This window comes from Pristiophorus japonicus, chromosome 1 (genome assembly GCF_044704955.1).
Source record: "Pristiophorus japonicus isolate sPriJap1 chromosome 1, sPriJap1.hap1, whole genome shotgun sequence".
Classification (NCBI taxonomy): Eukaryota; Metazoa; Chordata; class Chondrichthyes; family Pristiophoridae; genus Pristiophorus; species Pristiophorus japonicus.
In genome coordinates, this window is record NC_091977.1 from 229202706 (window position 1) to 229216997 (window position 14292).

The 14292-nt window shown below is 43.8% G+C and overlaps 1 protein-coding gene across 7 annotated transcripts in view; it reads right to left on the reverse strand.

Moving 5' to 3' along the window:
• The window catches only part of LOC139268821 (coronin-2B-like), a 204173-nt gene that overhangs the window by 40399 nt on the left and 149482 nt on the right, over positions 1 to 14292 (reverse strand). For all 7 annotated transcript variants that reach the window (XM_070887594.1, XM_070887569.1, XM_070887585.1 and 4 more), the window contains 2 exons: positions 10536 to 10715; positions 7237 to 7353 (listed from right to left, as the gene is read on the reverse strand). In XM_070887594.1, the coding sequence (XP_070743695.1) occupies positions 7237 to 7353; positions 10536 to 10715 (297 nt within the window). The remainder of the gene's footprint in view (positions 1 to 7236; positions 7354 to 10535; positions 10716 to 14292) is intronic.

The following is a 14292-nucleotide window of genomic DNA, read 5'->3' on the forward strand; positions in this document are numbered from 1 at the left end:
TGCAAGTTGTTGTTGTTGTTATAGCGGCCATTCCTTCATCATCGTTGGGTCAAAATCCTATAACTCCCTACCTAACAGCACTGGGAGTACCTTCACCACATGGACTGCAGTGGTTCAAGGTGCCAACTCACCACCACCTCCTCAAGGGCAACTCGGGCTGATCAATAAATGCTGGCCTTACCAGTGCCACCCACATCCCCAGAATGAATAAATAATTTTCTTTTTAAATCAATGGAAAAGGTGAGTTGCAAATGCACAAGGTCTTACCAGGAATGAAGGGTTTTAGTTGTTATAAAGATTCCAGGTCAAGGCTTTTCTCACTGGAACTTAAGGTATGACAAGAGATTATGAAGCATTATGATATAAAGCTAGATTGTTTCTGTTGGTCAATGAGAGGACATCAATCTAAGACGATCCAAGTATTTTTTTTTAAAGGGAGGTTAGAAAAAGTAGGAGACGGAATTCTCTGCCACAAACTATTGAAGCAGTTGCTTGAAAGAAAAAGGAGGAATATTAAAGTGTAGAGGATGTGAGCAGTTTCAGACTGCAGCCTCCAGGGGGCATGGTAGCTCCACTGACTCCTGTGATACACCATCAGTCAGCAACACCATAAAAGATTGGCTGGCTGGTTAGATCAAGAAAACTTTAATGGGGTAGAAATTCCGACGTCCCCGAACCCGTATGAAGTTTCTACGGACCCGGGAAGGCATCGGAAAAGCCAGTTTTCAGCGCGCAATGCACATGCGCTGAAAACCAGCTTTTCCGATGTCAAGCTGGAGCTTAACAGATTGTAGCCAGATCGGGAGCGAGGACAGTTGTATGGGCAAGATTGCGATATTTACGCATATTTTGCCCAGCAAATGTCCTCAAAAATCATGCACCTGAAAAAGCAGGGGCATAGCCTACTTTTACAGACGCAAGTGTTTTAAAACACACAAAAACATATTAAAATAAAGTTATGAAAACATATTTTATTGTTTAAAAACCCTCCTCACTATGGTTAAGTTTATTTTAAGGCAAGATTTAAAAAACTTTTTTAAAAATCCGGAAAATATATATTTTTTATGAGTTTAATTTAAATGAATCTTAAATATGTAGTGTATATTTTCTATTTTTTTTTAAATTAGTGTTTTGGGTGTTTGCGGAGAGTTTCTCATTCATAGTAATAGGAGTTTCGGACTTACGAAACTCCTATTACTATGAATGAGAATATACTATACCTGATTGGCTGCCCAGAGCCATGTGACTCCAGCTCCAGGCCTGCGCACGTCCCGATGTGCACGCGTTGCGACGTGCAGGGAGAGGAGGCCTGTGGATCGGGAAGTCAAGCGGGCGCAGCAGCTTCAGGTAGGTGCGCACTTTCTCTAAAATCTAGTCGAACGCCCACGGGAAGGAGAAAGCGGAATTTCTACACCATATATTTTAAACATTATTGGGCTGGAAATTCGGCGATTTTGCGACTGGGCTTCAAGGTGCTTTTTCACCTTTTTTGGCGAAAACCCGGTTGCGGGAAAATTCGGTGACTTTTGCAGCGGCGGTTTTCAAATACCGCTGGAGAGGACTGCCGCCATGCCAGACTCGAAATATTGCTTTTGCCAAAAATTTGGCTCTCTCCGCACCCGTATTTTGCGCGAAAAGCCTGTCGTAGCAGGCCTGCCAGCAGTGGTAAGTATGAAGTCCTGCAAAAAGGTAAGTTAAAGATTTTATTTTTCAACGATTCGCTAGATAAGTGTCTTGTAAATGTTGTGAATTTTTTTTTGTTTTATCCAATTTATATATTCCGCCCTCCCAAGGCCCAGCAGTATTGGCCTTGGACGAAAGTTGCCGAAATTTGCGGTTTGTGAATCCTCACGCAACGCCGATTTTTTACCGCTGCGTAAATTAAACCTTGAATTTCAGGCCTGATAGTGATCGTGAAGCGATAACAGTAATTTTGGCGAAAAAATATTATCACCGCTGAGAACCGAATTTCCAGTCCTAAACTTTAACATGAGAAAGCCTGCTGCCTACAACCTGCTTCCGTAATGTCATAAGCACAAGTAGAAAATCATTGTTTGTTTTCCTTTTAGGAATACGGTTAACCAAGGCCCTCTTGGGTTGATGGACACCACACCGACTGCAGCGCTTCAAGGCGGTGGCTCACCATCACCTTTTCAAAAGCAATTAGGAATGGGCAATAAATGCTGGCATGCTAGCCGCCTGTGAATGAATAAATTTTGTTTTAAATGTTAAAAATCCGCCGGCCACTATTTCAATGAACAGCGCAGTTCTCCCCGGTGTCCTGGGTCAATAGGTATCCCTTAATCAACATTAATTTAAAAAAACAGGATTATCTGGTCATTTATCACATTGCTGTTTGTGGGATCTTGGGGTGTGCAAATTAGCTGCTGCGTTTTCTACATTACAACAGTGACTACACTTCAAAATAGTACTTCATTGGCTGTAAAGTACTCAGAGCCATTAAAGGCGCTAAATACAAGTCTTTAGACAAAGCAACATGGTGCAAAGCTCGATTTAATTCATCAGAATTTCACGTGCGATCTGCACTGTTGAATGAACATTATTTTTGTTAATTTAAATGCATTTCTAGCACGCTTCCACTCTTGACCACCAAGGTTAAAACTGCTTCAGATTGAGAGAAGGCAATATTTCCTCACTTGCGCGCAATGATGTCAAGGCTGCTGGGAAACCCCAATTTGTGTTTCATGTTGGCAAACAAAGGTATATACCCATTAGGAAACCCAAACCCACTCCTGAGGAGCTCTCACTGTGAGCCGGGAGGGGGGTGGGGGCAAGATATCCGACAGACACTGCAGTCCCCCAGGCAGTCAGAGGACATCCTACACCATCCAAGGGTAAAAACCAATAAATAACACCAAGAAACCCGTTCCCAGCTCTAGTAATCAGTAGGCAAAGTTTCAACAATCTTCAGGGTGAAACCTTCCTCACTTCCAGCAGTCTTGGCTAATCCTGGCAACTGAGCAAAGATTAAGAGGTGATCTAACTTAGACGTTAAAGATGATTAAAGGAGTTGATAAGGTAGATAGAGAGAAACTATTTCCTCTGGTGGGGAGAGTCTAGAACAAGGGGGCATAACCATAAAATTAGAGCTAGGCCGTTTAAGAGGTGATGTCAGGAAGCACTTCTTCACATAAAGGGTAGTGGAAATCTGCAACTCTCTCCCCCCCCTAAAAAGCTGCTAAGCCTGGGGGTCAATTGAAAATTTCAAAACTGAGAGCGATCAATTTTTGTTAGGCAAGGGTATTAAGGATTACGGAACCAAGGCGGGTAGATGGAGTTAAGAAACAGATCAGCCACGATTTAATTGAATGGAGGAACAGGCTCGAGGGGCTGAATAACCTCCTGTTCCTATGTTCCCAACAAGTGCGTCTTATATTTCCCATTCTAAGATAGCTCTGAAGTGCAGCGAGAGAGCAACTTCCAACAATTCGCGGCAACAGCGCTACTGAACCCCCTTTAGATTTATTTAAATGAGCTCTGTAGGGACTCACAGGCAATCATGCAAAGGACCAAAATGTAATCGGGAATCCGGGTGCATTGTTTTGGGACAGAAATCCATCCCAAATGCTACACCAGAAAAACATTTTAGGTCCCAAAATAGCACAGAATTTCAGGGCAATGATCCTTAAAAACAGTCACTAAAATGTTACATCCTGAGTCACCTTTACTTTTACCAGTGGGAGATCTATTGAAACATTTAAATAAATGATGATTCACAATGCTCTGACTTTTTTTCCTGCATCACAAGGTTCTGTGTCTGCCATTCTGAAAATAGGACATTGGCCCAGACATTCTGGACTCCTGGGTCTGTACAGACCCGGGAAGGCATTGCAAAAGCCCATTTTCAGCGCACAATGCTCGTGCGCTGAAAACCGGCTTTTCCGATCGGTCAAGCTGGAGCTTAACAGATCCTCCGCATCTCCATATCCAGGACATTCGTATGGGCAAGATTGCGGTATTTACCCATATCTTGCCCAGCGGATGTCCTGAAAACTCTTGCACCTGATAAAAGCAGGGGCATAGCCTACTTTTACAGGCGTAAGAGTTTTAAAATACACAAAAACATAATAAAATAAAATTTAAAAAACACATTTTGTTAAAAGCCCTCCCCACTTAAGCTTATTTAAACCATAATTTAAAAAACGTTTTTTAAAAATCGGAAAAATATGTTTTTATAATACATAAATAACTAATTTAAATTAATAAAAATTTGTGGTGTATTTTTTCTATTTTTTTTAATTAGTGTTTTGGGTGTTTGGGGGCTGTTTCTCAATCATAATAATGGGAACTCCAACATACGGAGTTCCCATTATTATGAATGAGTATAAACTTTACCTGGATTGGCTGCCCAGAGCCATGTGACTGCAGCTCTAGCCCTGCAGACGTCCTGATGTGCACGCGCTCTGACGCGCAGTCAGTGGAGGCCTCAGGATTTGGATCCCTCGTGGGCACAGCAGGTTCAGGTAAGTGCGCATCTTTAACTTTTTTACCCAATCACCCGCGGGAAGCAGCCGACCGGGATTTCATGGTCATTATGTTATTCAGGTTTGCCCACATCCTGACCTTTCACAGTGTCTCAGGAATAAGAGAATAAGAACACAAGAATTAGGAGCAGGAGTAGGCCATTCGGCCCCTCATGCCAGCTCCACCATTTAATAAGATCATGGCTGATCTTCTACCTCAACTCCACCTTCCTGCACTATCCCCATATTCCTCAATTCCTTTAGAGTCCAAAAATCTATCGCTCTCAGTCTTGAATATACTCAACGACTGAGCATCCACAGCTCTCTGGGGTAGAGAATTCCAAAAATTCACAACCCTGAGTGAAGAAATTCCTCCACATCTCAGTCTTAAATGGCTGAGCCCTTATCCCAAGACTCTGCCCCCTAGTTCTAGGCTCTCCAACCAGGGGAAACAATGGGCTGGATTTTACAAACCTTGGCAGGTCCATGGCAGGCGACGTCAGTGGTGGGTCCCAACCCTGCTGCATCGCCATCTCTGCCTCTGAAATGAATTTCCCAAAATTGGGCTTGTTAAGCCTGCCAAGTGCAATTGCCAGTCAATTAGAGGAAGCGTGTCTTGTGATGACATTTGATGATGTGTAATCAGCTAGTTTCCTTAAAAGAGACCATGGTCAACTTTCTTTTGGCATTTGTGCTGACAGTGTTCTACTACAAAGTGTTCCACTGATAAGCACTGGACAGAGGTGCTAGGCTGTGTCCAGGCTCTCCCATGACTCCCTCCATATGCGTATGGAGGGAGTCAAGATACGCAGGGATGTCCTCTTCCCTTCCCATGGGTAGAAGAGACCTCAATAGGAAATCAACATAGCCTGGTTGCCACTGCCGAGGACTCTCGTTTCCGACAGAAGTATTTCACATACAAACTCTGAAAATTTTACATATTATGATCACTCTTCCCCCGAGGATCGTTTACTATGAGATTACTAATGAATCCTCTCTCATTACACAATACAAGATCTAAAATAATCTGTTCCCTGGTTGGTTCCATGATGTATCGTTCCAGGAAACTGTCGCGAATGCATTCCATGAACTCGTCCTCCAGACTACCTTTGCCAGTTTGGTTTGCCCAGTCTAGAAGAAGATTAAAGTCCCTCATGATTATTGTATTACCTTTGTTACAAGTTCCTGTTATTTATTGATTAATTAAAACTCTGTCCAATAAACACAGCAACTCACCAAGGCTTCTTCGACAACACCTCCCAAACCCACGACCTCCACCACCTGGATGGACAACGGCAGCAGACGCATGGGAACACCATCAGCTTCAAGTTCCCCTCCAAGTCACACACCATCCTGACTTGGAAATATATTGGCGTTCCTTCATCATCGCTGGGTCAAATTCCTGGAACTCCCTCCCTAACAGCATTGTGGGAGTCCCTTCACCACACGGGCTGCAGCGCTTCAAGAAGGCAGCTCACCATTAGGGATGGGAAACAAATGTCGGCCTTGCCTGCGACACTTGTATCCTTAGAATAATTTATTTATTTATTTTAAATGATCACACAAGGCAGAATGAGATGCCAAATGCAGCCTAACCCAAAGGAGGAAATCATTTTACAAATTCCTCTTGCTTAAGATCATTATTTTTCACTGTCGGAGGTGCCGCCTTTGCGATGAGACATTAGTTAACCCGAGGCCCTGACTGCCAGTTCAAGTGGGTATAAGAGAGCCCTCGACACTTATGCAAAGAAGAGCAAGAATTTTCCTAGTGTCAACATTTCTTCCTCATACAAACGCAACCAAAAAATGGAATAACTGATGATTTATCACCGTTGCTGTTTGTGGGATGTAGGCTGTGCACAAAATGGCTGCCTTTTTTGCCTATAAAACAACAGTGATTATACTTCAAAAGTAACTCGGATGCGAAACACTTTTAAGAACCTAATAAACTTATGCAAATGCAAGTTGATTCATTTTTTATATCATTGGTTAAGAATCATGCACTTTAACCATTTAATTAAGATAATGTGAGAAAGAATTTCAGCCGAGATCTAATTGGCTGAGTGGCCTTTTATCAGAATTGACAATTATGTTAATTGTTGGTTTAAATCAGCTATAAATCCAAACTTGAGCTACACGAGTTTATTTAGGACCATTTCTGATCATTTGTAAATGTCTTTCTTGTTAAGTGGGATTATTTACCATTGTCTGCATGCAGGAACCCTACATGGGTTGCCAATACTAATGAAGAGAGAGATTGGAAAGGACAAAGAGATTGTGAAAGATAACGTACAAGTGTTCAAATCGGAATTTTAGAAGTCTGAATATGAACTGTTTTCCAGTTTGTCTTATTGATATTTTTTCTCCCCCCATTGCAATATTTATTTTTCCAATACATTAGCTGCCTACCTCCACACACATTATCCTACCCCCTTTTAATTTTAACACTCTCACACCTATTCCAGCTTTAGTCTCGCTTATGGTGGATGGACTACAGGGGGAGTGTGCACTCCGTGCACTCCGTATCATACCGAGACTACCCCGTGTGGAGGGTTAGGTAAGTGGGGTGTGTCTAATTGGATAGTTCAAAGAGTCAACAGACACAATGGGCCGAATGACTTCCTTCTGTACCACAAGACCCCACTGCTACACCCCGCCAACCAGACCCCATCGCTAGAACCCAACAACTAGTCTCCATCCCTAGACCCTTAACTTGTTTGGTGCTTCTTTCAAAGCATCTATCTTCATTTACCTGGTCCCAGAGTACAATTTGCCGATTGTTCCATTTGGAGTAACCAGTAGACACAACCATTTTTAAGTTGCCCAGGTACAAAACCTTATTGGTCCTGTGGGACTTGGTGTTGGATTCCTGCAAACCATAAAAATACACTTAGTGAAGAGAACAATAGTCGACGTGAACTCAAACAGCTGAAAGTTGAAGTAAAAAGCAAGCAACCATCATCACACATAACATTCTGCTGGTTTAAGTCTTTCACCTTACATTTTAATAATTACTACATATAATCTGAAAAGTTTTACACACACATACACCATTTTTGTGAGGGGCATTTTAAACAACAAATAAGGTATCTGTAGAAATACATGCCTTCCCAACTGCTTCCATTCCCTAATGCAGTTTACAGTAGTAACTGATTTTGGATGGTTTTAATTAAATCACACATCCACCTGAAAATGTTTTCAGAAAATTATTCGGCATTTCAAACCTCAAGATTGTATGCCTCGAATTTAAAATGATCACCCGTGTGTTCAAATCCCTCCATGGTCTCGGCCCTCTGTAACTCCATAATCTCCTTCAGCCCTACAACCCTCCGAGAACTTTTCTCCAATTCTGACCTCTTATGTATACCCGATCTCCTTCGCCCTTTCAAAGTAGCAAAACATCAAAGGCACTTCACAGGAGCAATTATCAAACAGAATTTTGACACCGAGCCACATAAGGAGATATCAAGACAAGTGACCAGTAGCTTGGTCAAAGAGGTAGGTTTTAAGGAGAGTCTTAAAGGAGGAGAGCAAGGTTGAGAGGCGGAGAGGTTTAGGCAGGGAATTCTAGATCTTGGAGCCTAGGCAGCTGTAGGCACGGCTGCCAATGGTGAAGCGATTAAAATTGAGGATGTGCAAGAGGTCAGAATTGGAGGAGCGCAGAGATCTCGGAGGGTTGTAGGGTTGGAGGAGGTCACAGAGATAGGGAGGGGAGAGGCCATGGAGGGATTTGAAAACAAGGATGAGAGTTTAACAACTGCGGCATTGCCAGACCGGGAGCCAAAGTAGGTCAGAGGTGGGTGAAAGGGACTTGGTGCGATTTAGGATATGGGCAGCAGAGTTTTAGATGAGCTTACGTTTATGGATCATGGAGGGTGGAAGATGGAAGGCTGGTTGGGAGAGCGTTGGATTAGTCAAGTCTAGAGGTAACAAAGTGACTACACTTCAAAATGCTAGTCTATTAATAAAGGATGTGATAACAGCACACAGATAATATCAATGGGATTAAACAAAGTCAACATGGATTTATGAAAGGAAAATCATGTTTGACAAACCTACTGGAGTTTTTTGAGGATGTAACTGATAGAATAGATAAGGGAGAACCAGTGGATGTAGTGTATTTAGATTTTCAGAAGGCCTTTGATTAAGTCCCACATAAGAGGTTATTGTGCAAAATTAAAGCACATAGGATTGGTGGTAATGTATTGGCATGGATTGAAAATTGGTTAACTGACAGGAAACAGAGAGTAGGAATAAACGGGTCTTTTTCGGGGTGGCAGGGAGTGACTAGTGGGGTACCATAGGGATCAGTGCTTGGGCCCCAGCTATTCATATATATATATATAAAAATTATTTGGATGAGGGAATCAAATGTAATATTTCCAAGTTTGCTGATGACACAAGACTAGGTGGGATTGTGAGTTGTGAGGAGGATGCAAAGACGCTGCAAGGCGATTTAGATAGGTTGAGTGAGTGGGCAAACACATGGCAGATGCAGTATAACGTGGATAAATGTGAAGTTATCCACTTTGGTAGGAAAAACATAAGGACAAAGTATTACTTAAATGGTGATGGCTTGGGAAGTGTCGATGTAAAGAGGGACCCTGGGTGTACTTGTACACCAGTCATTGAATGCAAACATGCAGGTGCAGCAAGCTAGGAAGGCCAAATTGTATGTTGGCCTTCATTGCAAGAGGATTTGAGTACAGGAGCAAGGATGTCTTACTGCAGTTATACAGGGCCTTGGTGAGTCCACACCTGGAGTATTGTATGCAGTTTTGGTTTCCTTACCCACTTGCCATAGAGGGAGTGCAGCGAAGGTTCACCAGACTGATTCCTGGGATGGTAGGACTGTCGTATGAGGAGAGATTGGGTTGACTAGGCCTGTATTCACTAGAGCTTAGGGTGCAGCGTGGAGGCCCCGACCTGCAAGAAACCATCAGCGGCAGGTTGGGGCCATAAAAGGAGCGGAGTGCGGCCCAGGGAGCAGCGTGGAGACATGCCACTACAAGGTCCAGCGCGAGCTGTTGCAGGAGGGCGAAGGCAGCAAAAAGTGATATCAGCAAGGTCCAAGTCAGTGATTGGAGCATGGGCAGATGCAGCAGGAGCGGCGAGAGACTGTAGAGGGATGTGATCGGGACGCAGGGGAGGCAGGAGTTCAGGGCCAGGGACCCAGGGGCAACACGGGCCAGCCCACGCTGCGATATGTGTGTGCACTAGGTCAGTGCAGCAGAGCAGGTCTCCAATTGTCTTGGGTAATCCTTGCCACTGGACCAAGACCTAGCTCGGTCAAGCCCATGTGGTGGCTGGTGTGGAACGGCCACCACACTTTAAAAAAATCCATTCATAGGCATCTTCCATCCTTCAGGATGCAGTTCGGGTTCTTCACTCGAAACACCTGTGAACTCGTCCTTTTTTTTTGGCGTGGAAGCAAGTCATCCTTGTTTCAAGGGACTGCCTATGATGATGATGATAAAAATGAGAGGGGATCTCATTGAAACGTATAAAATTCTGACTGGGTTGGATAGAATGGATGGGGGGAGGATGTTTCCCCTGGCTGGGAAGTCTAGAACAAGGGGTCACAGTCTCCGGATACGGGGTAGGAAATTTAGGACCGAGATGAGGAGAAATGTTTTCACTCAGAGGGTGGTGAACCTGTGGAATTCTCTATCACAAAAGCTGTGGAGGCCAATTCACTGAATATAGTTAAGAGGGAGATAGATAGATTTCTCGAAATAAAAGGCATCAAGGGGTATAGGGAAAAAGTGGGAATATGTTGAGATAGAGGATCAGCCATGATCATACTGAATGGCATGGCAGACTCAAAGGGCCAAATGCCTACTACTGCTCCTATTTTCTATGTTTCTATGTTTCTAAAAAGTACTTCATTGGCTGTAAAGTGCTTTGGGACGTCATGAGGTCGTGAAAGGAGCTATATAAATGCAAGGTCTTTCGGTATTACCAATTGACATGCTAGAAAGATCAGAGTTATGAACATATCTTTATCCATGACACCAACAGTTCCTTCTGACAGTGCAATCCCATTCTCACCTGCAAAACCCTACCAGTGTGACTATCAATGATACGCAGCTTCTTATCTTTGCAAGAAGTCGCTAAGCGGCTGCCGTCTGTATTGAAGGACATGGAGAGAATTACATCTTTGTGACAGTCCAGGATTTTCACTGGGTTCCTCATCAGTTGCTCTCCTGAATTCAGGTTCCAGATCATAACCTGCAATATTGGAGAAAAAGAAACATGTGATAAACAGGTGTATTTAACAGGCCGCTGTTACTTCCTTTCAGAATTTACGGGTAAGTTCAGTTAGAATCAGAGAATGACACAGCACAGAAGGCGGCCATTCAGTTTATCGTGCTTGTGCCGGCACTTTGGTTCTGAGAATACCCTGGAATCATCAGCCCAGAAAACTCCTCTCATTACACAAACATTCCCTCTACGGTCCAGTCCAGAAAACACAGGCAAAATGCATTAAACATTAGCTGGAACAAACAAACTATTAGGTTAATGCAGAGAGACAGGGAGGGGAAGGCGAGAGACAGGGAGGGGAAGGCGAGGGCGGGAGGCAGAGTGCGAGGGCGGGAGGGAATGATGGAGATCGAGAGAAAAGCAAAATAATGCAGATGCTGGAAATCTGAAATAAAAACAGAGAATGCTAGAACTACTCAGCAGGTGGGGCAACGTCTGTGCCGAGAGAAACAGTTAACGTTTATGGTCAGTGACCTTTCATCAGAACTGGAGAAAGTTACTGATCTAACAAGTTTTAAGCAAATACTGAGGCAACGAAAGAGGTGGGGGGGGGGGGGGGGGGAAAGAGAGTACAAAAGGGAAGGTCTGCCGGAGAGATTAAGAGACAAATGGAATTATGTGGCAAGACAACCGGAGATGGTAATGGAGGTAAAGAAACAAAAGATGGGTCTAGAGGAAGTGTAAACAGGAATATCAGAATCATCAGCAACAACTGCTGTCTGAAAAAAATGGGGGCAGCAGTTATGGTCTGAAATTAGAATGATAGAAATCATAGAAATTTACAGCACGCAAGGAGGCCATTTTGACCCAGCGTGTCCACGCCGGCCAACAAATAACTATCCAGCCGAATCTCACTTTCCAGCTCTTGGTCCGTAACCCTGCAGATTATGGCACTTTAAGTGCATAACCAAGCACTTTTTAAATGTGGTGAGGGTTTATTCCACGACCACCCTTTTAGGCAGTGAATTCCAGAGACCCACACCACCCTCTGTGTGAAGAAATTTCCCCTCAAATTCACTCTAAACCTCCTACCAAGTCCTTTAAATCTATGCCCTTTGGTTGTTGACCCCTCTGCTAAGGGAAATAGGTCCTTCCTATCCACTCTATCTTGGCCGCTCAATTTTATACACCTTAATAAGCTCTCCCCTCAGCCTCCTCTGTTGCAAAGAAATCAAACCCAGCCAATCCAATCTTTCCTCATTGCTAAAATTCTCCAGTCCAGGCAACATCCTCGTAAATCTCCTCTGTACCTTCTCGAGTGCAATCACATCTTTCCTGTAATGTGGTGACCAGAACTGCATGCAGTACTCTAGCTGTGTCCTAACCAGTGTTTTACATAGTTCAAGCATAACCCTCCCTGCTCTTGTATTCAATGCCTCGGCTAATAAAGGCATGTATTCCGATGCCTTCTTAACCACCTTATCTACCTGGCCTGCTACTTTCAGGGATCTGTGGATATGCACTCCAAGGTCCCTTTGTTCCCAACACTTCTCGGTGACTTATGTATTGATGCTTGGGGTCACCAGACACCAGGGGGGCGCCACTGTCTGAGGTCATTGGGCTGTACGCACGTGTGCGCAGTCCCTGGTATATAAGAGTGGGTACTATGTCACTCAGGTACTTTGGGCGTGAATAAAGTTAGATCAGGTTTACACCTGAGGCCGTTTACAGTAACAAGACTCTTGAGTCATTACATTTGGGTCAAAAAGATGCATCAGTACCCGTTTGGTCTTCATTTTTAGCTCGAAACGGATCTCAAGCCACTCATTTCATTGTTTTCGGAAAACAAAGGTATTAATACCAATGCATCGACCTGTATCCAGAGGTGGGTGTTAACATTGTCTGCCTATGATTATGTTATTCGTCATAGACCTGACACTGAGAATTGTGCCGATGCACTGAGTCGTCTGCCGTTGTCACACCTGATATGAAGGCGCCTCAACCTGCAGATCTACTGTTAGTAATGGATGCTTTTGAGAGTGAAGGAACTCCTGTCACTGCTCAACAAGTTAGGATCTGAACCAGCCATGACCCTATTTTATTGGTTGTGAAACGTTGTGTCCTCAGTGCGATTGGTCTGCAATATCTATGGAGATGTGTGATGAGGCCAAACCTTACAACCATTGCAGAGGTGAGCTGTCCATTCAGTCAGATTGTTTACTGTGTGGTAATCATGTCATTATGCCTAAGGTAGAGAAACATTTGTACGTGAACTACATAGCACTCATTCCGGTATTGTCATGATAAAAGCCATTGCTAAGTCTCATGTATGGTGGCCTGGAATTGACTCTGATCTGGAATCATGTGTGCATCAGTGCAATACTTACATGCAGCTAAATAAAGCACCAGCGGAATCTCTGCTGAGTCTTTGGTCGTGGCCTTCTGAACCATGGTCGAGGATCCATATCGATTTTGCGGGCCCTTTCATGGGAAAGATGTTTTTTGTTGTGGTGGATGCATATTCAAAGTGGATAGAGTGTATTATTGTGTCATCCAACACGTCTACAGCTACCATTGAGAGCCGTCGTATCATGTTTGCTACTCATGGTTTGCCTGACATTGTTGTGAGCGACAACGGATCGTGCTTCACAAGTCTTGAGTTTCAGGAGTTCATAAAACTCAATGGTATTAGACATGTGAGGTTAGCTCCAGTCAAACCTGCTTCTAATGGTCAAGCAGAGTGTGCTGTTCAAATGATCAAGCAAAGTATGAAACATGTAACTCAGGGGTCACTGCAGACTTGTTTGTCATGTGTATTGCTCAGTTACAGGACAAAACCTCATACGCTTACTGGGGTTTCCCCTGCTGACCACTGATAAAGAGAAATCTCAAGACCAAGCTTTCTCTTGTTCATCCTGATCTGAATGATCGTGTTGAAAACAGACATCAAAGTCAGCAATGGTATCATGATCGTGCTGCTGTGTCACGTGACATCTCGGTCAACGATCCGGTTTATGTACTGAACTATGGTCAAGGTCCAAAGTGGATCGCTGGTACTGTTACAGCCAAGGAGGGCAACACAGTGTTTATTGTCGTGCTCAAGAATGGGCAAACATGCAGGAAACATGTTGATCAGATAAAACTGCGGCACACAGATGAACTGGAACCGTTTGAGGAAGATGCAGTCAGTGACCAACTAACCAATGTTCATTCATCAGAGGACTTTGCTGTCATTACTGAACCTGGACTTTCAGTCTCTGATGTGGTCATTACCATTCCCATCAGATCGGTTACTCAGCCCTCAGTCACAACTGACTCAGAACGCTCGTCTAGAACTGAGGCGATCAACTCGTGAGAGGAAAGTCCCAGATCATCTTAATTTGTAAAGAGACTGATATGAAGATCTTGAAAGGGGATGTTGTTATGTATTGATGCTTGGGGTCACCAGACACCAGGGGGTGCCACTGTCGGAGGTCCCCAGGCTGTACGCGCGTGTGCGCGGTCGCTGGTATATAAGAGCGGGTACTATGTCACGCGGGTACTTTGGGCGCGAATAAAGTTGGATCAGGTTTACACCAGAGGCCGTTTATAGTAACAAGACTCT